Below are 26,923 nucleotides of genomic sequence, written 5' to 3'. Positions count from 1 at the left end.
TGAAGCTAAACATGCCTTGTGTTTTTCTATTGTTGTAATCGCCGTTGTTTTTTGTCTGTTAGTTAGCAACATAGCTCAAGGTTATGGGCAAACTTCTCTGTATGCTAACGACCCGGCCTCCACCCACAGTGACAAAGAGAGATGATGATTGACAAGAGGGTTCACTCTGTTTATTTCATTCCGCTATAGAACAAATGCACCCAGTTGCTGAGACCAATGCAAAGAGTATACCCTCTTGCAATGCTTGAAAGTGAAAGCCAAAGACAATGCCAATTTTATTTATCTTTCGATTCATTTGCAGGGGTTTGTTTGTCTGTCTGTGGTTAGCAACACAGCTTAAAATGTTATGGGCAGGTTTTTTAATAAAATGTTCATTTCATTTTGGGGCTGATCGATATCCCTGTCAGGATTTTTTAAAATTTATTATAACTATTATTACATATTTGTACTCATTATTTTATATTTGACATATATTATTTGTCCAAATTTTAGAGACACACAGTACATTTCAGCTTTAAAGCATTGAAAACAAAAAACGTAAACATTTAAAATGTATAGTGGTATCTTCCAAAATTTTTTTCTATGAATGGACTTTTGGCTCTGCCTCATGGCAGCCTTTTGGCCATAACTCAATTGTTTGCACTAGAGCTGCTGGCTCTTTCCCACATGAGAGACCACATGGAGAGACCAAGGTTCCAGTGGCGATGCGGAGGAAGAGACAAGCTTCATGGAATCCTGGCTGGATGAGCCTGTATCGGATACGTCGGTCTCCCTGGAAGGATTCTCACTCATCCTTGCATTGGCCGGGGGCTGGTGGGTCTGTTCCTGGCCGTGGTGCCCCTCCAGCAGAGGCCACTACAGTGTATGTGGGTGTTGGGATGGTGTTTTTGTTTTGTTGTTTGTCTATGTGTGGTGCAATCGTATGTGCGCAACATGCCATCCATCCAACCATTTTCTACCGCTTGTCCCTCTCGGGGTCGCTGGGGGTGCTATATTTTGCTAAAAACATCCAAATTAATTGTATTTTTATTTGTATTTTTTCTGACTACTTATTACATCCAGCCATAGAATTATACATTAAAATAAACATATTTGAAATAATTAATTTTAAATGATCATAATAATTCATTTAAATTGACCATATTTAATTATTAAAATAATTGCTTGTTTGTCAACAACTATAGCATTTTATTCATTACATTTTGAAGCTCTCAGAAGCCAAGTTATGTTATATTCCTTAAGATTTATTTATGCAAGTTTGAAGTATCAATTATCTAAACACAGTTTTGTTTGCATATTTTCAGGATGTAGATATATATATATATATATATATATATATATATATATATATATATATATATATATATATATATATATATATATATATATATATATATATATATATATATATATATATATATATATATATATATATATATACATATATATATATATATATATATATATATATATATATACATATATATATATATATATATATACATATATATATATATATGTATATATATATATATGTATATATATATATATATATATATATATATATATATATATATATATATATATATATATATATATATATATATATATATATATATATATATATATATATGAGGGGTTAGTGCATCTGCCTCACAATATGAAGGTCCTGAGTAGTCGTGAGTTCAATCCCGGCCTCGGGATCTTTCTGTATATATATATATATATATATATATATATATATATATATATATATATATATATATATATATATATATATATATATATATATATATATATATATATATATATATATATATATATATATATATATATATATATATATATAAATATATATATATATATATATATATATATATATATATATATATATATATATATATATATATATATATATATATATATATATATATATATACACTACCGTTCAAAAGTTTGGGGTCACCCAAACAATTTTGTGGAATAGCCTTCATTTCTAAGAACAAGAATAGACTGTCGAGTTTCAGATGAAAGTTCTCTTTTTCTGGCCATTTTGAGCGTTTAATTGACCCCACAAATGTGATGCTCCAGAAACTCAATCTGCTCAAAGGAAGGTCAGTTTTGTAGCTTCTGTAACGAGCTAAACTGTTTTCAGATGAGTGAACATGATTGCACAAGGGTTTTCTAATCATCAATTAGCCTTCTGAGCCAATGAGCAAACACATTGTACCATTAGAACACTGTAGTGATAGTTGCTGGAAATGGGCCTCTATACACCTATGTAGATATTGCACCAAAAACCAGACATTTGCAGCTAGAATAGTCATTTACCACATTAGCAATGTATAGAGGGTATTTCTTTAAAGTTAAGACTAGTTTAAAGTTATCTTAATTGAAAAGTACAGTGATTTTCCTTCAAAAATAAGGACATTTCAATGTGACCCCAAACTTTTGAACAGTAGTGTGTATATATATATATATATATATATATATATATCTTTCTTTCTTTCTCTTTCTTCCTTCAATGATTGTCACATATATATATATATATATATATATATATATATATATATATATATATATATATATATATATATATATATATATATATATATATATATATATATATATATATATATATATATATATATATATAAAATACTTGACTTGGAGAATTCTAGCTGTAAATATACTCCTCCCCTCTTAACCACGCTCCCAACCACGCCCCTCGCCCCCAACCACGCCCCCCACACCCCACCTCCCGAAATCGGAGGTCTCAAGGTTGGCAAGTATGCAATCAGCCTATCTCCAGGTGCATGCATTTGGAGGTGGGAGGAGGGCACCCATGCAGCATTATTTAATATTTATTGCATATTTATTGCATATTTATTACAACCACATTATTTCCCCAATGTAGAACCAATTAAGTCCTATCCTATCCTATCCTTATTTGGTTCTGTGATACAGCTTGCATTGTGAAACAGTGTCGCCCATTGAAATGACTCGTCTCCACTCAAGATGATCCCCTGCTGGCCCCACTATGGACTGGACTCTCACACTATTAACTAGATCCACTCGACGTCCATTGCACCGGTCGCCCGGGGTTGGGGGGGTCCCACATCTGCGGTCCCCTCCGAGGTTTCGCATTGTATCCCATTGGGTTGAGTTTTTTTCTTGCCCTGATGTGGGATCTGAGCCGAGGATGTCGTTTTAGCTTGTGCAGCCCTTTGAGACACTCGTGATTTAGGGCTATATAAATAAACTTTGATTGATTGATTGATTGAAATGAATTAGTTTAGTTTAGTGCATTAGAACATGCAATGAGCAGCTTCTCCATATTTACATGGTCCCATTTGATGTCCTTGACTGGCGGTATCGACTAATTCTACCTTAGTATGGTGCAGACTAGCAGTTCTGCACTCCGACTGGCTTATCAAGTAGCTAGCTATAAACTAGGTCATGTTTTTGAAAATTCTTACTTTTTCTCCTCAACACTGCCTTTCACACTAACTTTCTGTGTTTCCATGGTTGGAAAAACAAAGTTTAGTCGATCTTCAGCTGTAAGCTATTGTTAGCGAGTAAGACAGGATGTTTTGGTCGGCCCTCGCCCCCTCGGTGGCATTCGCTACGCCAGCAAGCGGTGGGGAGGCTTGTAATCCAAATTTGTGCGAGCAATCTAGAGCATAACAATTGACCGAAGCTAGCTCGTATCTCAAAATATATCCTGTGGTCACATGCCGTTGCATTATGAAATAGTTCACAAATAAGTTGGGGAATAAAAATGTGTTTTCTTTGCCTTAAATCTTTGTCTTGTTTTACTCTGATTATAATCATTATCAACTAATGAAAGGCACAGTCATACATTTCAAGAAAAAATTATCAGCAACAGTGACCCATAATGACTTGATACCAAATGGATAACAAGTTAGCAGTATCGCCCTCCCCTAATCAAAGCACTTGTATGAGTCAAACTTAGTCTTTAGACTAAGTGGGCCCGAGCATGGCGCAGATTGCCTGATGTGGATGCAAACGAATAAGGTCAGTATTTGTGGATATACAACCCAGTATTTTGTCTTGGTTCTACTTCCGATCAGTCCGAAGACGACGTGAAAGTCCTGACTAACCAACTTGTGCCACACACTGACCCTGCTTTGTGATGCTGAGTGCACACAACAATGGTCCCATTTTATAACCAGTAACCAAGCAACAAGAAACACTGGCAGCTACCACACACGCACACACACGCACAAACACACCCACACACCCACACACGCACACACACACACACACACACACACACACACACACACACACACACACACACACACACACACACACACACACACACACACACACACACGAGTAATGTGCACACAAAGGCTCATGCAAACACTGCAATGAACGAGAAGGATTCTTGGGGACTGTTCACATTTACCGATACAATAACAATTCCTAGTACCTGGGAATCAATACCGACACTCAACAGTCCCAATTTTTGGTAATTTTGTGTGGGTTAATAAATATATATATTTTGTAAGATAAAATATCAGATTTATTGCAACATCTAAAAATTGACGATTATTTTCACTGCTGTCTCGTTGTCTTTATTGTCACATTTCTGACTTTCAATTACAGTTGCAAGTCCAAGATGTTAGATGGCAATGGTGTACAGTTTTTGGTGTGTTGGCTTTTCAGTTCAGTCTTCGCTGTCTAGTCTTTTGTTGCGCCCCAATTAGTGTTAATAATAGTATTGTACTTCTTACGATGTGTAAGAACTACAATAATGATACACACACTGATAGACTAGTGAGGCCTCAACATAAACTGCTTCCAAATAAATTGTATTCCATTCCTAAAAATAAAATAAACCCATATACTTAGTTGTAATTAATAGCGTTATGTGAAAAATGGGGGAAAAAAGTCTGCAGTCATCTACGTCACTGGTCCCCAACCTTTTTGTAACTGCGGACCGGTCAACGCTTGAAAATGTATGGTATTTATTTATTTATTTATTTATTTTTAATTATTTATTTTTTTGTCATAAAAAAATACAATCATGTGTGCTTATGGACTGTATCCCTGCAGACTGTATTGATCTGTATTGATATATAATGTAGGAACCAGAAATATTAATAACAGAAAGAAACAACCCCCCTTTTGTGCGAATGAGTGTGAATGAGTGTAAATGGGGGAGGGAGTTTTTTTGGGTTGGTGCACTAATTGTAAGTGTATCTTGTGTTTTTATGTTGATTTAATAAGAAAAAAATAAATAAAAAAATAAAAAATGTGTATTTATTTCTTTCTTGTGCGGCCCGGTACCAATCGATCCACGGACCGCTACAGGGCCGCGGTCCGGTGGTTGGGGACCACTGATCTACGTGACTCACGTGACTCCGGTTGATTGACAGGGGTTGGCAAAAGGTCATGAAAAAGTTAATGACGTCGACTTCATCTTCATCATGGATCAATGTAAAAGACCAAATAAGCTATCAGGTGCCCAGTTTAGAAAATGAAGAAGAAGATGAGAAACAGGCACAAGCTAAAGGTATGTATCTCTATGAGTGATAGTATGCTATAGGCCAGAGGTCTCAAAGTCATTTTCACTGAGGGCCACATCGCGGTATATTTGGCCCCAGAGGGCCGCTTCTAACAGTGAATACTATTATTACACAATTTTTTAATGCATTTTATTAGTAAATTTTTTTTAAACTAAAATGTAAAAAAAAAAAAAGGTAAGTTGCAATAATTTCACCTCATAATTTTGTGTATATTACTGTAAATGGAAAAACAGTACTGCTGTTTTTATGGTAAAAAAAAAAAAAAAGGCAGCTCAGTCGCCAGAATTTTTCTGTAAAATGTGTATTTGTTTTTTTACTGTAAGTAAAAAAAACCTGCAATTTTACTGTAAAATTTTTGCACGTGATCTGCCAGTTTGTTTTGGGTTTTTTTACCGCAAATCAACAACTGTAGATTTTTTTGGTGTATTACTGTAAATTCCAAAACGGCACCACAGTTTATTACAGTAAACAAAATGTTTTATTTTTTAATTTAGAGAAAAATGCTGTAAAAACCACAGTAAATTTCACATTTTTAACATTGAATTTATTGCTACTTTTACATTGCACAATTTGATGGATAACTTGCTTTGAAACTATTATTATTAGTATTTATTTCTATTTAAAAAATGGTTTGAATGTTTGATAATATGATTTTTTTGCATAATTTACGTTAACATAATTTGTGATTACATGGAGTACATATATTTTTTTTCTCCCAAAATACAAAGAAAGAATACATTTAGTAAGACAAGTTACAGTACTTTATTTATTTCCAGGCTTTCGAGGGCCAAATAAAATGAATTGGCGGGCCACATCTGGCCCCCGGGCCTTGAGTTTGACACCTGTGATATAGGCTATTAATTAGCTTCTTGCGAATATGTTGCTGCTAGCGACAGAAGATGACAGTATTTTGTTTTTAGTTTTGCTGAACTGGCAACTGGGCAGGGGACGGTTAGCCCACGGCGCAAATCTACCCAGAACCACCTCTGCCCATCCCTAATGGGAAATATAGTTGGACATCACACAGTTTACTGTTTTTTTATTTAGGACGGGACATTATGATAACCATATTTTCTTACAATTAGCCGAGCGCAGGGTTTGTCAACTGGTGGCCCGCTGGCCACATCCAGCCTGACAAAAAAGAGTCCTGGGCTATGAAATAATAAATATTTTGTCTAAAATGTATGTTTTTCTGAATAGTAGAGTGACAATAAGGGCTACAATATACCGTATATGGGTATATATATAACAAAATGCTTCATTCCCCCTGGCAACGGCAAAGCGAGCATTGAACATTTCACTGTCCATGCAACACAGATGTCATAACACCATCAAAGCTCACGTTTACGCATTCATACACAGCGTCAATATTTTGGGATGAAACGATAGAAGAAATATAAAAATCAATTAGTTGCAGCAGTAGGTTATTTTTTAATAGCACATAACTGTGGTGTGTTCAAGGACACCTCCAATTATATAATAATGATGATGCATTGTTAGATTATTAATATCCACTGATGATAATCCAGCTACTTACACTGTAAAGTACGGGGAAATTTTACAGATTAATAAACATATTTAAGTGAATAATGACAAATGACGTCATTATTGAACTCATATTCTGGCTCTTTACATTGAATTTGTTCATAATATGCTGTACCGTCATATCAAATTGGAACTAAAAACTCTTTCACAATCAAATTTATTTCAAAGACAACATCATAATAAGAAAGAAGATGATTACAATGAAAGTAACTTCCCAGTGCTTGGTTTTTACAACATGTAATTGTTGATGCGTCTCAGGAGGAACACGTTGGCTGCCGCTCACAGCTCAGACTTGAGGAGTTTCTTGGCCAACTGCATGTTGCTCGCCACTGAAAGAGCAGATAAATTATTGAAACACTCAGTGCTGCTCGTGTACACCTGACAATAAACTGCAGTGGTGAGGTGTCATCTTACAGAGTTTGATGTCATTTGGTTCGTAAGCGTACATGCGGTTGCCATAGCGACCAGTAATGTCAGCTCTCACTGTCATGGTAGGGTCTGAAAGGGTACGGAGGAAAAACCTTTAGTCAAACTAAAAGTCAGTAACTTACTACTAAAAATGCATTATATTTATCATGTGTTGTGTATTTGTTGTGAGTGTGTTTCAGTGTAGAGACAGTGGATGTGATAATAATCCACCATGGGGCCAAAAAAAGTTGTAAGTGCCAGCACTTTGATAAAGCAGGAAAGAAAAACTGTGACAATCAATGTGGCAAACTACGATGGAAGCATGTGTATATCAACACAATCCCTATTGACCCACACTGAATTGGTTCAACTCTGTTTAACAAAAATAAAAAACTAATGATAGTAAAGAAAATCTAAGTGTAAGTATTTTCTGGCCCAGGGGGAAAGTTTGAACACCTTTTAGTAAGCTTCTCATTCCTGTAGCTCAAACACTTGAAGTGATCATTCAAATGTTACTGCATGCTATCGTTACTTACCAACAAAGATTACTTACCAACCGTTACTTACCAACAAAGATGCTATCGTTGCTTACCAACAAAGATGATTCTGGGGACGTATTGTCCATCTGGAGAGAGGTGTTTGTCCGTAGTTTCATACTGTGGAGGAACAACAACAAGCACACTTCATGGTGACACAAATATCATTGTGTATAAAAAACACTGGAATGACAAAGCCGCTTTAGTTCTTTTTCTAAACGTTTTGCCTTCTTCATGTCTCCCAAACTAAGGCAGACTCTTCTGATGGCAGTGTGCCAAAGAAAAGAAAAAACATCACCATGCATGTTAAAATATATAAGGTCAAAAGCCCATAAACTGCAACTAACTTTGGCCAGAATTGGTAAGAAGGTGTCCTTTCTTTTTTTAGTTACTGTTTCATTTAAATATTATATTTAATATCATTATTTCTGTATTTCCTAATATATTTTGTGTACGGTGTAGTGATGTAGGTATAATTTAGGTATGAACTCAGATTTACACAAAATATCAACACTGCGTCTTTTAAGAATGGAACTCATAAATTGTGCAGCTCCTCTATGTATATAAGGTATATAATATGTAATAAAGTAATTTGTAATAAAGGATGTCCCTAAAGTCTAAAACACATATAATATACATTTATATATACAATAAAATGTACATTAAAAAAATTATTTAACTAAAAATATTATTATACATTTATGTGTGTATAAATATATATATATATAAAAATACAAATAATAATAATAATAATACATATATATATACTGTATATATATATATATATATATATATATATATATATATATATATATATATATATATATATATATATATATATATATATATGTATATATATATATATATATGTATACTGTATATAGATAGAGAGAGAGAGACAGAGAGAGAGAGAGAGAGAGAGAGAGAGAGAGAGAGAGAGAAAGAGAGTGAGTATATATATGTATATACAAATACTGTATATATATATTTTATACACACACATTATATATATATATATATACATATATATATATATATATATATATATATATATATATATATATATATATATATATATATATATATATATATATATATACATATATATATATATATATATATATATATATATATATATATATATATATATATATATATACCGTAATTTCCGGACTATAAGCCGCTACTTTTTCCCCTCGTTCTGGTCCCTGCGGCTTATACAACAGTGCGGCTTATTTACGGCCTGTTCTTCTCCGACACAGACGAAGACGATTTCGGTGGTTTTAGTACGCAGGAGGAAGACGATGACACAATGATTAAAGACTGACTTTTCATATAGGCTGGTTATTTTGATAACGTACAGGCGAGCACTTTGTATTACTTTGCACCGTTGTATTATTTGTACTCTGCACGAATGCTGTTCGCCATGTCAAAGATGTGAAAGTTTGATTGAATGATTGAAAGATTTATTGTTAATAAATGGGACGCTTTGCGTTCCCAAACAGTCATCTCTGTCCCGACAATCCCCCCCGTGGTAGCAGGAACCCCTATATACTACGGTAATTACACATCAAAACCCTGCGGCTTATAGTCGGGTGCGGCTTATATATGGAGCAATCTGTATTTTCCCCTAAATTTAGCTGGTGCGGCTTATAGTCAGGTGCGGCTTATAGTCCGGAAATTACGGTATATATATATATATATATATATATATATATATATATATATATATATATATATATATATATATATATATATATATATATATATATATATATATATATATATATATATATATATATATATACGTTAGGTCAGGAAAAAACACAGAGGCTATATCCTCCCTACAAGCCTGTTTCGCAGGTTTCCCTGCTCTTCAGGGGATTTTATAAAAAGAGCAGGGAAACCTGCGAAACAGGCTTGTGGTATTAAATAGTCTCTGTGTATTTTCCTGACCTAACGTATATTCCGCTCTACCCCGGTATTGGGCGCTGTATAACGGATAAACCACAGAAACCTCGACTATATATACACTGTATACCGTATTTCCTTGAATAGCCGCCGGGGCGCTAATTAATTTAAAACCTCTTCTCACTCCTGCGTTTACCAAAAGCATGCGGGATTGGCAAGCATGCGCTAATTATTTTAAAACCTCTTCTCACTCAGGCGCTTACCTTATCATGAAAATCACATTTAATTAAAAAAACGTTATTATGGTCTTACCTTTAGGTATAAATGAGTCCATGCACAGCTCCTATAAGTCTTCCTTATCTTTCTTCAGTTTTAAAAGTCTCTCTGTCTCGATGGAGATCTTCCTTTAAGTATTACCTCCTGCTTCGATTGAAAGTCCAGTTTAGAAAACTGTTTTATTTTAGATATGTAATCCTCCATGGTAAAAGTGCAAGCAAACAATGGCTGCTCACTCTTGCTGCGTGTTGTCTTCTTCTGCAGCACCGGTCTTCTGCAGTATAGCAGTCGCAAGAAGGATCACTAGCGCCCTCTACCACCAGGAGGCGGAAGTCATTTAATGACTCATATTTGACCCGGCGGAAGTGCCAAGCATGCGCTAATTATTTTGCGAAACGAGTTTGACCCGGCTGTAATTCTAGGCAGGCGAATACTATATTCCATGCGGCAATTCAAGGAAATACGGTATACATGTATTTTTTATTGATAGTATAATATTTGTGTCCAGACTTACAGGACAACTCGTACGTCAGAACCCTATACATATTTATGTGTGTATATACCGTAATTTCCGGACTATAAGCCGCTACTTTTTCCCCTCGTTCTGGTCCCTGCGGCTTATACAAGGGTGCGGCTTATTTATGGCCTGTTCTTCTCCGACGCCGACGAAGAGGATTTCGGTGGTTTTAGTACGCAGGAGGAAGACGATGACACAATGATTAAAGACTGACTTTTCATATACCGGTAGGCTGGCTATTTTGATAACGTACAGGCGAGCACTTTGTATCACTTTGCACCGTTGTATTATTTGTACTCTGCATGAATGCTGTTCGCCATGTCAAAGATGTGAAAGTTTGATTGAATGATTGAAAGATTTATTGTTAATAAATGGGACGCTTTGCGTTCCCAAACAGTCATCTCTGTCCCGACAATCCCCTCCGTGGTAGCAGGAACCCCTATATTCTACGGTAATTACACATCAAAACCGTGCGGCTTATAGTCGGGTGCGGCTTATATATGGAGCAATCTGTATTTTCCCCTAAATTTAGCTGGTGCGGCTTATAGTCCGGAAATTACGGTACATATTTTTTTATCATAATTTTTTATAGATAGTAAAATATTGGTGTCCAGACTTATGGCACAAACCATACGTCAGAACCTTGTGACCTACCACCAGGTTGAGTACAACAAAGTCCTCATCTAGGGTTCTTTGGATGTTATCGTCCTCTGAAAGCACCTTCTTCAGCGCTGCCCAGAAAGAAAAAAGGTGTATTATTTTCATTCTTGTGTGAAGTCACGGTTCAAACTCTCAATCGTGAACAGAAATATTTACCCAGGCAATGTGGACAGTCCTCCAGGTGGAAGAGCACCATCAAGGGCTTGTTTCTAGAATCATCCATCAGTAACAATCAGAGTTGTTAAAATGTGACAGATATCACAAAATCCTTTCGCGACTAGAATTATTTAAATGTCAATAGCAGACATTAAATAGCTAAAGAGTTTACATTTTCGTTGAGGAGTATACAAGTGTTTTGGTGCGTTTCATTTGTACTTAGAAGTCGGAATTTCCGAGTTCCTAGTCGGAATTGCAACTGGAACGTCCTTCGAAGTCGGATTTCCGACTTGCAAAGTCAAAGCATTCTGACCACCACCAAATTTGTTTCAAAGATGGCGGCTCTGGATGCAAACAACAATATCCACTTCTATAATATCCATTATTAGCACATTTGATTAGTTTTTGTCGCAGTAAATCAGCTCAACAAAGTATTGTTTGGTAACATCACTGTAGTGTAAACTACATTTATTTGATGTAGTATCTACCTTCTAGCAATAGTGCCTGTGTTTTCTCTCCATCCAGCGCAGGGGTCCCCAAACTTTTTGACTTGGGGGCCACATTAGATTAAATCAATTTGGCCGGGGGCCGGACTATTATATATATATATATATATATATATATATATATATATATATATATATATATATATATATATATATATATATATACACATACATACATACATACATATAAAGTATATATACAGTATATACATATATATACACACATATATATATATATATATGTATATATATATATATATATATATACATATATATGTGTATATATATAATATATATACATATGTAAATATTATATATATATATATATATATATATATATATATATACATACAGTGAATTCGTCGCACACGAAAATTTATATATATACATATACAGTGAATTCCTCACACACTAATATATACATATACATACATATATATATATATATATATATATATATATATATATATATATATATATATATATATATATATATATATATATATATATATATATATATATATATATATACAGTAGATATACACAGTGTATTCCTCACACACTAATTGACTGAAAGAGCACGTACTTGCCGCTGATGATGTCATGTTATCGATGGGAAAATGCATTTTTAGACAATATGATTTGCCTGAGCGGCTAGGAGACACAGAGAGTAACAAGCGGTACAAAATGGATTAGAAGGGACAGATTTAAAAAATAATAATAATAAAAAAATAAAAATAATAATAATATATTTTTTTTTTTAACCCTTAGATTCCACGGGCCGGATTTTGGATGCTGGCGGGCCGTAGTTTACCTGATCCAGCGTGTTTGTAGGTTGCAGAAAGAGTGCATATTTCCCCATAAGTTGTTTATATTCAGACAAGGCAAACGCAAAAATAGCTTTCATGAAATGTGGCCATCTTGATTTCCAACTTCATAACTGGAACGCTCTCAACTCGGCAGTGACGTCATTCCCAGCTCCGACTTCCCACTTCCCAGGTAAATGGAACGCAGCATCCGTAACACATGATGTAGCTAACTTTATTACAACACAAGCATTAAAACGGGCCACTGTAGTACTGGAGGGCTCCAGCAGGGGGCGCATAACGCTTTGAGCTATATCAATTTGGGACACCTGGCTCAGGCGTGAGCTGAGAGAAGTCGTGTCCTTGCATCTGTATGCTTGAATATCTCCCTTTTCAGTTAGGGTTGCCTTTTTGTAAATAATGTATTCTCCCGAGTGTGTCATTATAGTGTATAAACGTGTTTTGGGGGGTATATCTGTAAGGTATGTGAGTCTTTACAGCCATTTGGGTTAGCTAACATGCCGAAGCTGCACTGTTGTGTATGGGAGGATACTGTGAGTAGTTTCATGATTAACCTGAGTATATTCAAACTAAGAAAAATATTTGAGTGTACACTTAGTTTCATTGTTAAGGAATTATAAGTGACTTTTACCAAATTTGGTAAATTGTTGTGAATGCTCATTGTGACAGTGGTGTGCCGTCGCGGCCAGCAAGGTCTTCTTTGCTGGCCTAACATAACCAGAAATAATGATTATAATTAAAGATAAAAGTAATTTTTCATTTACTTTCCCTAAATATCTAAAAGTATTCATATTCTCTTCATGTCATATTATGCTCCTTCCAGTGCTGTTGTTTTTAGGTTATAGAGTTTTTATCCAATCAGAATTCAGCTAGCTTATGTTGCCATGCTGTACGAAATCTGCCCGAGGCCTTCAGAATCAACAATGCGGGCGTCTGTGTACTGTAAGTGAACAGGCTCAAACATTTGACAGACAGCCGCAATAGCCAGTCAGATCATGAGTTGTTGTCAGTAAGGCCTTCTAGCTGGCCTAAGGCAGATATATATAGTGATGTTACGAGCTAAGTAACATAAGAACTCCATTACCCAGCATGCCATAGTAGTGAAGAGCATACGCAGTAGCCCTGTTTAAGTTGTTGAATGTAGCCATGCGGGATGTTTTTGATGAGCACGCTGTGGAGTAAACTTTAAGAACTCAGCCGACACGCCTCGGCTGCATCTTTTATGATTAGACAAGACAACAGATATTTTTGCAAGGCCATTTTCAAGAAGGATATTTAAAGAGAAACTACATCTTGTGAGACCATGTCGGCCAACCCCGGAAGCTCGAATGGGTGCTACAAATTGTGAGTTCAGATATTTTATTTCTTTATTTTTTCACGTTTAATATGTTCTCTGCAATTTAAATTTTGACAGTACCACATAAGATAAGTTTTAATTGCTGATATGCCAGAAAATAACCTGTTTTGTACACTGTTGGTGGTAAATGTGTTTCTGTATAGTATTTCTCCAGCAATGGTCATGTGGGGACATCAATGATGGTATTTTGAGAGGTAATCATTGGACACAGGACATCACTGAAGGCCTAGGTGGGAAACGCACAGCCCGTCACTGCATTGTGACATATTTTATTACCGTCATTCGGTTGAAACCTGTTCAATTGTAAGAAAAATATGTATTCAGTTCTTTGGATGTACATTTGATTGCAAATATTTCAGTACAGTTTGTCAATTATACCGAAAGCATACAGCTTGATGCATTTTCTGTAATTTTAAAGACCTGAGCAGAGAAAAAATTGTGCCCGTATGCTCAAATATCTCCCTTTTAGGGCAGAGACAAAAACACCACATGTCAATTTCTTTCTTACTGTGAGCGAGCCCAGTAGAGACCTTCCTCATACGTCTGAGCCCAGAGCAACTGGTCACCCCAACCTTTGAGAAAGTGGAAGCGCAGGTAAAGACGCAACATTTTGAACGTGTCTGTCATCATCCTCACCAACCTCTGGACAGAGTCTTAGGAATCCTTTTGCCTGTCTTCGGCGTGTATTTACCAGATGTAAAAGACACAGCTACGAGCACCAGGAGGAGTGACAGTGATGTTTTCATCATCTTTGCAGGCTTTCTGGAAGACATGGAGGGAGAACATTAGAGCAGGGACATTTGGTTGTGGGGCCCCACCAGAGGAAAATGGATGCAGTGAGTGTTTTATCCATTCATGTACTATACCGCTTTTCCACACCTAATGCACATTTTACTACATCTATTTCCCCTCCTCACCCTACAACCCATCTTAGAACAGGGGTGTCAAAGTCAAGGCCCGCGGGTCAGATCCGGCCCGCGAATAAATTATCTATGGCCCCCGGGACGATATTTGATTAGTATTGGAACCGGCCCGCAGGCCACAGCCGCCTGCTGCTGTTTTGCACGCACCAATACTCCCATCAGTGTTGGCGCTAGGAATTTTCAAAATGGGGTGCCAGGGACCCCATCAAGTCATAAAAATGGGGTCCCACAGTAAATTTTTGAGGTCCCACTTTTTTGTAAGCGTTTTGAAAACAAATGATAAATGTATGCATTATCCTGTTATATCTCACATTCTATAATGTGTTTTGGAAAAAGGTTGTCATAAATGTTAATTTTAAAAAAACTAAAGAAAACAAATTTTTATGGATATGTAAATTTATTCAGTTATAAACATACATTCACTTTCTTCTTTCCTTCATAGATATAAACTTTACCACTGCCGCTATTTTTTTCTATATTTTTATTGTAACATTTTCAGAATGGGTTTGTTCTATTTTTGGCCAAAGTAAGACAAAGAAAACAATCTGAAGTTGTCTTTATTTTTTAGTTTTAATGCCATGATTTTAATAGTCCGACCCGCGTGTGCACAGATTTTCCCTCCATGCGGCCCCTGAGCTAAAATGAGTTTGACACCCCTGTTCTAGAAAATCTCAGAGATCACAAATTTGAAAAAAGAGACAAAAACTAACCATATTTGGTCAACTCTGAGAAGCATGGGGGTTTATAGTTTGTGATCTAAACACTCCTAGTCTTTTCCCCTATCTTGGCTTACACCTGCTATTCCTGACTCCTTACTCTCAATTGCAAATGTTTGGGTGTAATATTAGATAAGACTAACTGGAAATCTCATATAAAAATACAACACAAGGTGCAGGAAATATTTCAAAAATGAACAAAGCTAAATATGTTCTGGACCAGAAATCACTTCATGTTCTCTACTGCTCGCTAGTGTTATTGCGTAGAAATTGAGTGAATAACTGCACAAGTACACTTCATTCATTAACTGTGTTACAAAAAAGGTCAGTTAGAATAATATATCATGTTGGATATCGAGAACATACAAACACTTTATTTATTGAATCAGATATATTGAAATTCAAATGCTTTTGGAAAAAGCTCAAACCTATGCACAAAGCAAACTATAACCTTCTACCCAAGAATGTATAACAATTATTCTCAACAAAAGACGAGAATCATAATCTTAGAGAAAATTTTAAACAACCTAAACATGACCTTTTTGGAGACACATGCTGCTTCAACACCCCTTTTTTCATTAGCCTCTCTGTGTTCCCTTCTTTTTGGAAAACTGCTCATATAATAGCAAATAAATGCAAACATATCACCCACTTTAAAAAATAGTTTTGTTCATTAATACTGTATGTCTCCTTCGCAACTGGTGCATGCACGTCTATGCGAGTGCAACAGAGGCCAGTCAACGTCAAGAAAAGTGCTGGTGGTCCGAAAGATTGCCTGTACGTTTAGCTCAGTCGTCAGGACGCTGGCCTTTCACACGGGTTTGAGCCTCACTCGGAGCAGTAAGAAAAAAAATAATGCAGCCGAGAGGGGAAATACACAATCGCTACACAAAGCTGAGCATTGTGTCACCACGTTTTCATGCACTAAATTAGTCAGATTTTTCAAATAGTTCAGTTTTTTTGTATTTTCACACCTGTGTGTGAAGTCCAAGTGTCCATGCAATCTCTCTAATGTGACTATTGGTCATACACCATGTGCCTCCCGTACACTGGGGGGCGCTTATTTCCTTTTAGCGCAGATAAATGTATTGCTTTTCCTGTTGACCTATGACGTCACACCAGGCATCTGTAGCTCCATTGTAGCTGATGTCCGCTGTAATATTGGCACAGATTAGAAATGGCTATGCTGGTGTTAAATAGCAGACAGCCTCAAGAAATTATTTTATATTGCACTACGAACGTAAAGCTACCAGCTATTGGACCAGAAACAGGTCCGAAGCAAAGAAAGACCAACAGGAGAGAGTTTATTACAAGGAATTTTAAGACGGAGAATCATGGAAACAAAACTTTCGAATGTCTCAGAGTCCATTCATAAGGCTCTGTGGATTGATGGAAGGAGTTTTTAAATCCAAAGGAATTAAAATTCCTTCCAGATGAAAGTTGCTATTGTTCTGGACTATCTTTTTGCCATTTGTGTGAAATACAGAGTTATTGTAAATCAGTTTGGAGAGCACACATGCAGCATGAAGAGGTTTTTGTACGCTTTATTATTCACCTTTATTAGACCCGCTTCCTTCTCTTTACTCTGATTCGTATTTTGCACCGTAAAAACACCTTCCTCTCTTTTTCTCCGAGTACAGAACGATCACTCTGCTCCAAGAGAGCACAGCTTGTAGGTTCAATGTGCACAATTGAATATCTTAGTTGCTCAGACAGCAATGTGTTTATATCAGTTTATATTGTGGTATGTCCTTTCTTAAAGGGGAAAGACATTAATGTCTCTTATTTTCATGATAGCATTTAAGCTAGCAAGCTGGCACCAGGCAGTCCGAATGTTTATCAGAATGCAATCATCAATCTAGGTTTTTTCGATAATTTCAATTTAAAAGTATAATACTAACCGTTGGGAGTTTTACCGCTGTCGTCATTACTTCCATTTATCGTTGCACACCTAGTGCTGCAGAACAGGAACCTGCTTCAAACCAGTTTTTCAACAAGCTGTAGGCAGGCGGGTTCAGTAGTATTCACTTTTTTGCCCAAAATTTGCCCTGGTTCTCATATAAAATGTTGGTTCTCGTTGTACAGAAGGCTATTCGCTGTGGCATTTTAGTGCCTAAACAAAAAACCCACATGTTGGTGACTTAATTTGTGTTTTTCCTAATAATCCAGTGTGAGGCCAAATGAATTAAAAAGTGACAGCACTTTCATAAAAATGTGAGGAACACTTTTGAATTTAAAAGAAAATTGGTGTCTGGGTGGCTCTCCCATACCACCTCTTTGCTCATCGCTCGTTCAAACTTGTGTGGAGAACAAAAAATCATATTAACTTTATTTTTTACAGGGAAAATTGTTTTTTTTGTACGGTGCGGTCTTTGTCTGAACTCATGGAGCCAATTACTTGAAAAGCATGTAGAAAATGTGACAGACACGGCGAAACACAAACAAATAGGAGTTTTCCAATATAACCTTTTCACTTTTGATACAAAACTGATTGGAGGCTTGAGTATTGGATACCAATCATACACACTTGTATTAGCTATGTCCAGCTTTGCACAAGTAAACGCACTTTAGGACTGCTTGTATCGGAGCATGCAAGCCCATATACTCCTACTCTTGTTTGTTTTGCTCATGTCAGTGAAATAAATTTTAAAAGAAAACATCCCGATTAAATTTTTGGATTTGTACCTTTTTTTGCATTTATATTTTTGCCATTTTTCTTTAAATTTTTCTACATTTAAAGCACTTACTTGTAGTCTCCATAACATGTAATGGTGTTTTTTTGGTCAAAAGTAGTTTGTTTTACAGACCCTCTTCAAGCTGCTTTCTGAATAGTCTCTTCAGGATGCGCCGTTCTTATTTATGAGTCTCCACTTAGACTGAGTCTTCTCCCGGCCAGCCATATTGTAGTTTTTAGCTCTTCCATATCGGGTATACAGACAGATAAGTTCGAACTATACGCTTTATAAATTAGAAAGGGCAACAGCGGAGGATGCATGTGCATGTATGAACCAGTATGCCCCACAACAAGATGATAGAGGAAAGTAAGGAATTGATAGACTACAATGGCGGAAGCTCTTCGGGTAAAACTTTACCACCTATGGAGACGTCTGCTGACACCACCAATTGGAAAAATGTCACAAGTTGGGCAAATTCCAAACGGCTTCTTTGGAGGAAATATGAAAGAAGGCAAGATATTTTTATAAATATCTCTGCCATGCCTCCATGGTTTGATTTTAAATGTTCTGGACTTGTACAGATCCCAAATACACAAAAACTGGTAACAATAGGTAAGAAACAGTGACGTGCAGTCAGGGGAGGCAGGTGAGGCGGGGCCTCACGTGCCATCATGGAAAGAAAAAAAATGTAAAAACAAAAAAATTTAAATAAATTGTTATATGTATCCAGTGATTATACTATAAAGTTGTTTTCCATTTAACTTCACCAGTTTTAGATTATTTTTATTCAAAATCACTGAATTTTCTTATTTGCCGTTCAAATACTGAGAAGAGACTTGCGGTGAGTCACCAGCCAGTTGAGCCTCACCATGGAATGCGCAATGACTCGGCTAACTGCTGGCCTGCTGTGCAGTGAGACTGTATTGCTATATGAATTATATATACATTTCTATAGTTTAGTTAGCTGAGGTATATAATGTACAGTGTACTTTGTCAACAACTGTATGTGTGTAACGTATTTCTTGTGCTGAGCAATCATAAAACGGCTGCGAAGACGCACTGGCTGAGGCTCGCAGTAATCCCGCGTCATGGTGGTAGAGGGCGCTAGTGATCCCAGGAATCATTTTTGCGACTATTCGGCTGCAGAATAAGTGACAACAAGCAGCAACAGTTAGCAATCGTTTATTTTTTCCTCTCGCCTGGACTTTTACCATGGAGGATTACATATCTAAAATAAAACAGTTTTCTAAACTGGACTTTCAATTGAAGCAGGAGGTAATAATTAAAGGAAGATCTCCATCGAGACAGAGAGACTTTTAAAACTGAAGAAAGATAAGGAAGACTTCTATAAACAAGTTATCGGTGCTTTTGTTCAGAAGGAGCGGCGCATGGACTTCATTTATAAGTAAAGGTAAGACTATAATAATGTTTTTTTTATTAAATGTGCTTTTTTGTGTGCTACAGTTTGTATGTGTAAAGTTAAATTTAAGTTAAAGTACCAATGATTGTCACATACACTAGGTGTAATGAAATTTGTCCTCTGCATTTGACCCGTCCCCTTGATCACCCCCTGGGAGGTGAGGGGAGCAGTGGGGAGCAGTGGGCAGCAGCGGCGCCGCTCCCGGGAATCATTTTTGGTGATTTAACCCCCAATTCCAACCCTTGATGCTGAGTGCCAAGCAGGGAAGAATCCTGGTATGAGCTTTTAAACATAACCTGTTAACTGCTGCCAATCAAATGGTGAATAAGATACTCTTTAGGGTTCATATGTTTGTAAATCTGACTGTGATGAAGTCACAGCCATGAACCTCACCGCACGTCACTGGTAAGAAAAGGTTTTGCATGATAGGTCCCCTTTGACATGACATTACTGTAATCTGCGACAAACTAGTAATTTTATCAACTGAATGAATATGCATGTTTAATATTTCACACACTTGATACAAATATATGTAACACTGTATTTTGCAATGTTGTTCTTCTCTAGCCCTGGAAATGATATTTATTTATAAATTGTCTCCGCTACAAGCAAGACCAAAAAAGGAGATTCAAGTTCGTATGAAACCTTGTCGTATCTTACCTGTTCCTGGGCGTGTAGGTGAGAATAGTGTTGCAGGATCTTACCAGGCGGCTCTTTAAATACACATCCGTCTACGGTCACGCCCTCTGTTCTTCTCCTCCCACCTGTACAGGCACTAGAAAATAACTTCAGCAGGCAGTAGTTATATGATTATTCTAGTTTTGTGCATGCTTATTTGTCTGTATCAAGTGTTTTAAATTTTCCTAAACAATTTTTGAGCTAAACTATCCAAACGGGAATATAGTTTAAATCAGGGGTCTGCAACCTGCGGCTCTGGAGCTCTGGAGGCTTTTTCATGCCTCTGCCCTGGCTCCTTTTGGCTTGCCTTTGACACAAAATTTCAATAAATAATGTCTATTTCATTTGAATTAATTCTATTATATCCACTTTACTTTTATGTTACTGTTGTTATTTTGGAAAGTTCTGTGGTCTTGTAATATAAAAATAAAACATATTTTAATATGTTGTCGATCGAAATGTATGTCACACCCCCTATGTGTCATCTTTTGTTGCCAAGCAATTGTATAGTTTTTAGCTGTCAACATATGGTAAGCTAGCAATTGATGGAAATTACAACATTTAATGCTTCATGGACAGATTAATTTGCCTTCACTGTTGAGTTTGGTTAATTGGTTGGTTAATTAATATGTGGGGAGAAAATAGCAAACAACAACAAAAATCGAATGTTGGAGACATTTCAAAAACAAACACACAGCATTTGAGAAAAAATACCCAGCTGGAGATGACCGAAAAAGACCAGTTTTGGAACTGCTGCGGAAAGCTGATCAAACTTGGTGAGTTTTTTTCTGTCTGGTGTTGGATTTCATAAATGCTATTTCATAAGTGTAGTGAAACTTGAAGTTCTCGTCATTTTAGGGATCAAACAGAGTTTGCGGCTCTCTGTGAGTTTTATTTGGTGGGAAATGGGCTCAAATGCCTCTTTGTATGGTGAAGGTTACCGACCCCTGGTTGAGCAAATACTGTAAAACACAAATGGTACTTTTTTAAGTGCAGTAAGTCCTCGTAGGTAATACAGTAACTGCCTTTAATTGGTTGAAAACATATATCAGCCCCTTTCCAAACATTTTTAATATCATGAAAAAGTTTATTTATTTCCATAATTCCATTCAAAACTTTAAACTTCCATAGATTATAAATTCAGCACCACAACCTAAGCGATTTCAAGTATTTAGTTGTTTATTTGTGCATAATTTGGGCCTCCAGCTCACAAAACCCACGAAAACAGGATTTTAAAAAAATAGAACATTGTGAAGAAATCAACCCAAATTTTGCAGGGCATGGATGATTACAACGGAGTGTCACACACTACTCATCTACTAAACTCAAAGCACCTGCACAGGTTTTCCCAGGTGTCATTAAATTGCTTCACTTTGGTTCAATTGTCTCATTTAGGTTCAATATGGGGAAGACTGTAGACTTGACAACTGGCCAGAAGACCATCATTGATACCCTCCATTGGATGGGTAAACACAGAAGTTCATAGCTATAAGGGGGCTGGCTGTTCACAGAGTGCTGTGTCCAAGCATATCAAAGGAAAGTCTAGTGGAAGGGCAAAATGTGGCAGGAGAAGATGCACCAACAGAAGAGCTGACCTCGGGCTTCTGCGGATGACCAAACAGAAGATTCATGAATCTGGCAGAGATCCAGAAAGAGTGGAATGAGGCGGGAGTCACAGCTTCAAAAACCACCACATTCAGACGGGAGATGGGCTACAACTGTCGGGTTCCTCGGGTCAAACCGCTTCTGAGCTTGAGCCAACGTAGGAAGCATCTCAACTGGGCCAATGAGAAGAAGATCTGGAATGTTGGCCAGTGGTCCAAGGTCCTCTTTTCTGATTAAAGTAAAGTGTGCCTTTTATTCTGGAATTAAGGTCCAAGGGTTTCGAGGAAGACGGGTGAGGAACAGAACCCAAACTGCTTGAGGTCTAGTGTGAAATATCCACAGTCAGTCATGATTTGGGGGGCAACTCTGCTTCCTTAAATCCAAGGTCACTGCATAAGTCTACCAGAATGTTTTAGAGGACTTTGTGATTCCTTCTGCTGAGGATCTGTATGGAGATGCAGATTTCATCTTCCAGCAGGACCTGGCCCCTGCCCATACAGCCAGAAGCACCAAAACCTGGTTTGATGCTCATGCCATCACAGTGCTTGATTGGCCAGCCAACCTAAATCTCATTGAGAATCTATGGGGTATTATCAAGACAAAAATGAGGGGCACCAGACCCAAAAACCAAGAATGGCTGACAGCAAGCATTAAGGAAATCTGGGCTTCCATAACTCCCAGCCAATGCCACAGCGCATGGAGGCAGTGATTAAGGCAAAGGGATTCCCTACAAAGTATTAAAGATTGATGTATCATTTTGAAAGTACCATATTTTGATTGTTTTGATGTGATCCCAATTTCTATTCTAATTTTTGGAAATCTTGTTTTCGTGGGTTTTATGAGCTGGAAACCCGAATTATGTACAAATGAACAACTAAGTACTTGAAATCATTTTAGTTGTGTAAATTTAATCTATGGAAGTTTAACGTTTTGAATGGAATTATTGAAATAAATAAACTTTTCCATGATATTAAAATGTTTTGGAAAGGGGCTACAAATGAATGATTTTAATAAATCAACAAGTGTTATTTGATGAAAATATAACCGGAAGTAATCCGTCTATTTTTGTATTTGATGTAACTGTCAAAAAAACATATTCATAATCCATCCATTGTTCTGCCGCTTCTAAGAACTGCTTGACATATTTAAATTATAATTTGATCATCATTTATTCTTATTCTTATTTGATTTCTAAACACTGCTGAAACAATCAGTTTTGACCTACAGTATATTAGGTTGATTTCATAAACAAAATCAGAATCAGAATAGTTTTATTGCCATTGTTTGAGAACGGGTTCAAAAACTAGGAATTTTTCTTGGTGCAATCGTGCAACATAAAACACATATTTGGTGATAAAAAGAGCTGTAACTGAGCTATCAGATCTTGTTATAGACTTAGAAGGGATTCTAAGTGTAGAATCCAAGTGGCTCCTGTTTCCTTTTGTTTGGAAAACGTCAGGACACCAGGAAGCAGGAAACAAATATTAACACAGACTTTCTGTATGCACCAGTGAATGAGCAGTAATTACACAGATAGACGTGTGGAATGAATCAAGTGGATTGGACAATGAAAGAAGACTAGGCACAATGTCATTGGCTGGCAGGGCAACTCATATAATGTGATGATGATATGATATGAGTATATATACATATATATATATATATATTTTTTTTTTAATATGTATGTATATATATATATATATATATATATATATATATATATATATATATATATATATATATATATATATATATATATATATATATATATATATATTAATATGTATGTATATGTATATTTATTTATATACACTGTATATACTGTATACATATATATATACATACATATATAAACATATACAGTATATATGTTGATATGTTGATGATGGATATATATATATATATATATATATATATATATATATATATATATATATATATATATATATATATATATATATATATATATATATATATATATATATATATATATATATATATATACACACACACCACAATTCTTATTTGTAGTGATTCTCAATCGATTAAAAAAATGTTATTTTTAAAAAAAAAGTGTTTTTTTCTGTTTGTTTACATCTGTTCTGTCCAGCCACTCAGGCAAATCATATTGTTGATTTACACTTTTGTAGATGCCTATGTCTGCTAGACAGATTTCGACTAGAAAAGAGGAGTGTAGGATACTTCTCTTGTTGCCTTATTTGTATTTGACTTTATTAAATGTTTAAAGTAGAATTTTCTTAAACAAAACCAATTTTCTTTTAAGTAATATAGAAATGTATCACAGCTGTTTATCTATTTTACGGAGGATTGTAGTTAGTCATAGCCCTGGCACCCAATGTTACTAAAAAGTATGGATTTTGAATCGAGAATCGTTTTTAACCGTGCCTAAAGATTCACAGCCTTAATATATATGCACACATAAATATTGGTTATCGGTTGTAAAGGTCTGGAAATGATCTTTTATTAGTACGGGTTATAATTTCGATAATCGTTCATCCCAAAGAACAACCAGTAAGCAGAATGTGCACTGAGAACATTTTGCTTTGTCCATCCGCTTTGTCGTCAACGTGTTTTGGCACAGCACCATGGTCAATATTTGAACAAGAGGGCAGGGTCAAAGGCCACTCCTATTGCCACCTCACACTCAACAGCTGCACTCAACACCGCCCTAATAACACGGATCTGACTACCATTCATTAACGTACGTCTGAAGAGGATGCAAGTACCTGCTTGTACTGCAACTGTCGGAAATCTTCAGGCACCTTGGGTAAAGATGGACGTTACTGTACCAACACATATGTTATTCATCAAGAAACAATACCAACATAAACCTGTCCAAAAAAAAGTCTTACTACGTTTCATCCGGAAAGTTTTCACAGCGCTTCACTTTTTTTCCCCACATTTTGTTATGTTCAAGCTTTATTCCAAAATGGAATCAATTCATTTTTGTTCTCAAAAGTCTACAGACAATACCCTGTAATGACAATGCAAATTTATAAAAAATAAAAAATCACACGAACATAAGTATTCACAGCTGTTGCTAAATACTTTGTTGATGCACCTTTGGCAGCAATTACAGCCTCAAGTCTTTTTGAATACGATACCACAAGCTATTTCAAAATCTTAAATGCAAATCAAAAAACTAATTTCAGACCATTTTTTCTATTTTCATTTCTGAAACAAAAGTTGGACAACTATTTAATGACACTTTTTTAAAACGACAATAGGACTCCTGCTGAACAAAAATGTTACTGTTATTCAAGATGCTTTATTGTTGTCCATTCTTTAACATGTACAAGACACAGGCCTGGCCCTAACCAATCTGGCGCCCTAGGCAAGATTTTAGGTGGCGCCCCCCCCCCCCCCCCCCCCCCCCCCCCCCCCCACATCGGCAGTAAAGTGTATATACTCACAAGAAACCGAATAGCTTTGTCTTTGACCTTTTTTTTACTTAAAGAAAGCAAATTAACAATCAGAATAGTTAACAAGATAAAAAAAAATATGAATAAATAAATGAATACAAAAAATAAAAAATGAATATATGAAATACAATATGTTTTACATACATAAACACAAAATAAAACGTGTCAACAAGTTGCATAAAATAAATTAAAAATACAATATAAATAAGGCACTGCACAAAACAAGATATCAAACCAGTATGACTTTAACAACTATATTACAAAAAAAGGGGATCCTACAGAGTTCTCTATTTGTGCTTTTTAATATTGCATTAACTAGAATGACTTACAAATGACTGTACACCAGGGAGTACTGTAATTACCTAACGTTACATTATTATTTTCCATAACAATTTAGCCCCCTCCACAATATTAACCCGACGTTAAAACAGAACTAGCTATTTATTGATTAGCAATTGCGGAATCATGTAACATTAGCTTAAAGCCAGGTTACTATCACATTCTGTAACAGACAAATTATTTCATGTAGGCTAACGTTACCTCCCTGCTACCCCCGTCTTTTTCTCCTTTCTCCTCCTCTTCTTTTCTCTTTTTTCTTCCCTGGGCACCTGACAGTTTTGGCCGTTTTGACATCTTGTGTGGATTTTTTGATGTGGTAAGAGTCATGATACGGGAAGGGAGGGGGCGTAATGTTGTAACAAATATTTCTATTAAATAGGCTTTACTTTGCATTTTAATTAACGTGGGATTATTTTTTGTATTTAGAAATAATAGTACCAACTTTTTTTTTTTTTCTCCAACATTTGTGGCACTGGTGTGGCGCCCCCTGATGGACGGCGCCCTTAGCATTTGCCTATACGGCCTATGCCACGGGCCGGCCCTGACAAGACACATAAGAACTGAAATTTCATTTTCGGCACAGTCCCACTAAGAGCAGACATACGTTACAAGGGGACAAGACGGGACCGCCAACGGATCAGCCACTTACAGCGCTCCTTAAAAAAGGTGGGAAAAAGGTGACATTGGGAAAGGGGGAAGAGTAAAAAAAGTATCAGTCTAAGGCTGGACCCTTGGGAGGGGTCCAGACTGAGTCCAAGGAAAAAACCTCACATAGCATAGCACACATAAACATGATACATGTAATCACAACAACTCGCAACAGAGGGGGGGGATTTGGGGCCCTGGAGGCCGGCTGCTGCTATAAAG

General features: G+C 36.1%; 1 protein-coding gene across 2 annotated transcripts; it reads right to left on the bottom strand.

The window, feature by feature from the left end:
* Window positions 1-7,062: 7,062 nt before the first annotated feature.
* On the bottom strand, window positions 7,063-20,666 carry LOC133655134 (anterior gradient protein 2 homolog). Of its 2 annotated transcripts, none has more exons than XM_062055058.1 (8): window positions 20,652-20,666; window positions 14,898-15,019; window positions 14,766-14,829; window positions 11,568-11,620; window positions 11,406-11,482; window positions 8,104-8,167; window positions 7,518-7,601; window positions 7,063-7,432 (listed from the first exon to the last, which is right to left on the bottom strand). In XM_062055058.1, the coding sequence occupies exons 2-8, from the start codon at window positions 15,004-15,006 to the stop codon at window positions 7,383-7,385; spliced, it is 501 nt and encodes a 166-aa protein (XP_061911042.1). In that variant the 5' UTR covers window positions 15,007-15,019; window positions 20,652-20,666; the 3' UTR covers window positions 7,063-7,382. The 2 variants fall into 2 exon arrangements, with proteins under 2 accessions (XP_061911042.1, XP_061911043.1); XM_062055059.1 differs by lacking the exon at window positions 20,652-20,666 and adding an exon at window positions 17,798-17,842.
* Between the last annotated feature and the right edge of the window lie 6,257 nt (window positions 20,667-26,923).

The sequence above is a fragment of the Entelurus aequoreus genome, linkage group LG08 (genome assembly GCF_033978785.1).
Source record: "Entelurus aequoreus isolate RoL-2023_Sb linkage group LG08, RoL_Eaeq_v1.1, whole genome shotgun sequence".
NCBI lineage: Eukaryota > Metazoa > Chordata > Actinopteri > Syngnathiformes > Syngnathidae > Entelurus > Entelurus aequoreus.
The sequence above is the reverse complement of the archived record's forward strand: the minus strand, read 5'-3'. Positions and strand labels throughout refer to the sequence as shown.

What these genes read in the sequence shown, in the direction of transcription:
- LOC133655134 (XM_062055058.1), bottom strand. Translation starts at nt 15,006, where the DNA reads ATGATGAAAACATCACTGTCACTCCTCCTGGTGCTCGTAGCTGTGTCT. An exon ending in GGACTGTCCACATTGCCTGG is followed by an intron (nt 11,483 to 11,567) that starts GTAAATATTTCT and finishes CTTTCTGGGCAG; the next exon opens with CGCTGAAGAAGGTGCTTTCA. An exon ending in CCCCAGAATCATCTTTGTTG is followed by an intron (nt 7,602 to 8,103) that starts GTAAGCAACGAT and finishes GTACCCTTTCAG; the next exon opens with ACCCTACCATGACAGTGAGA.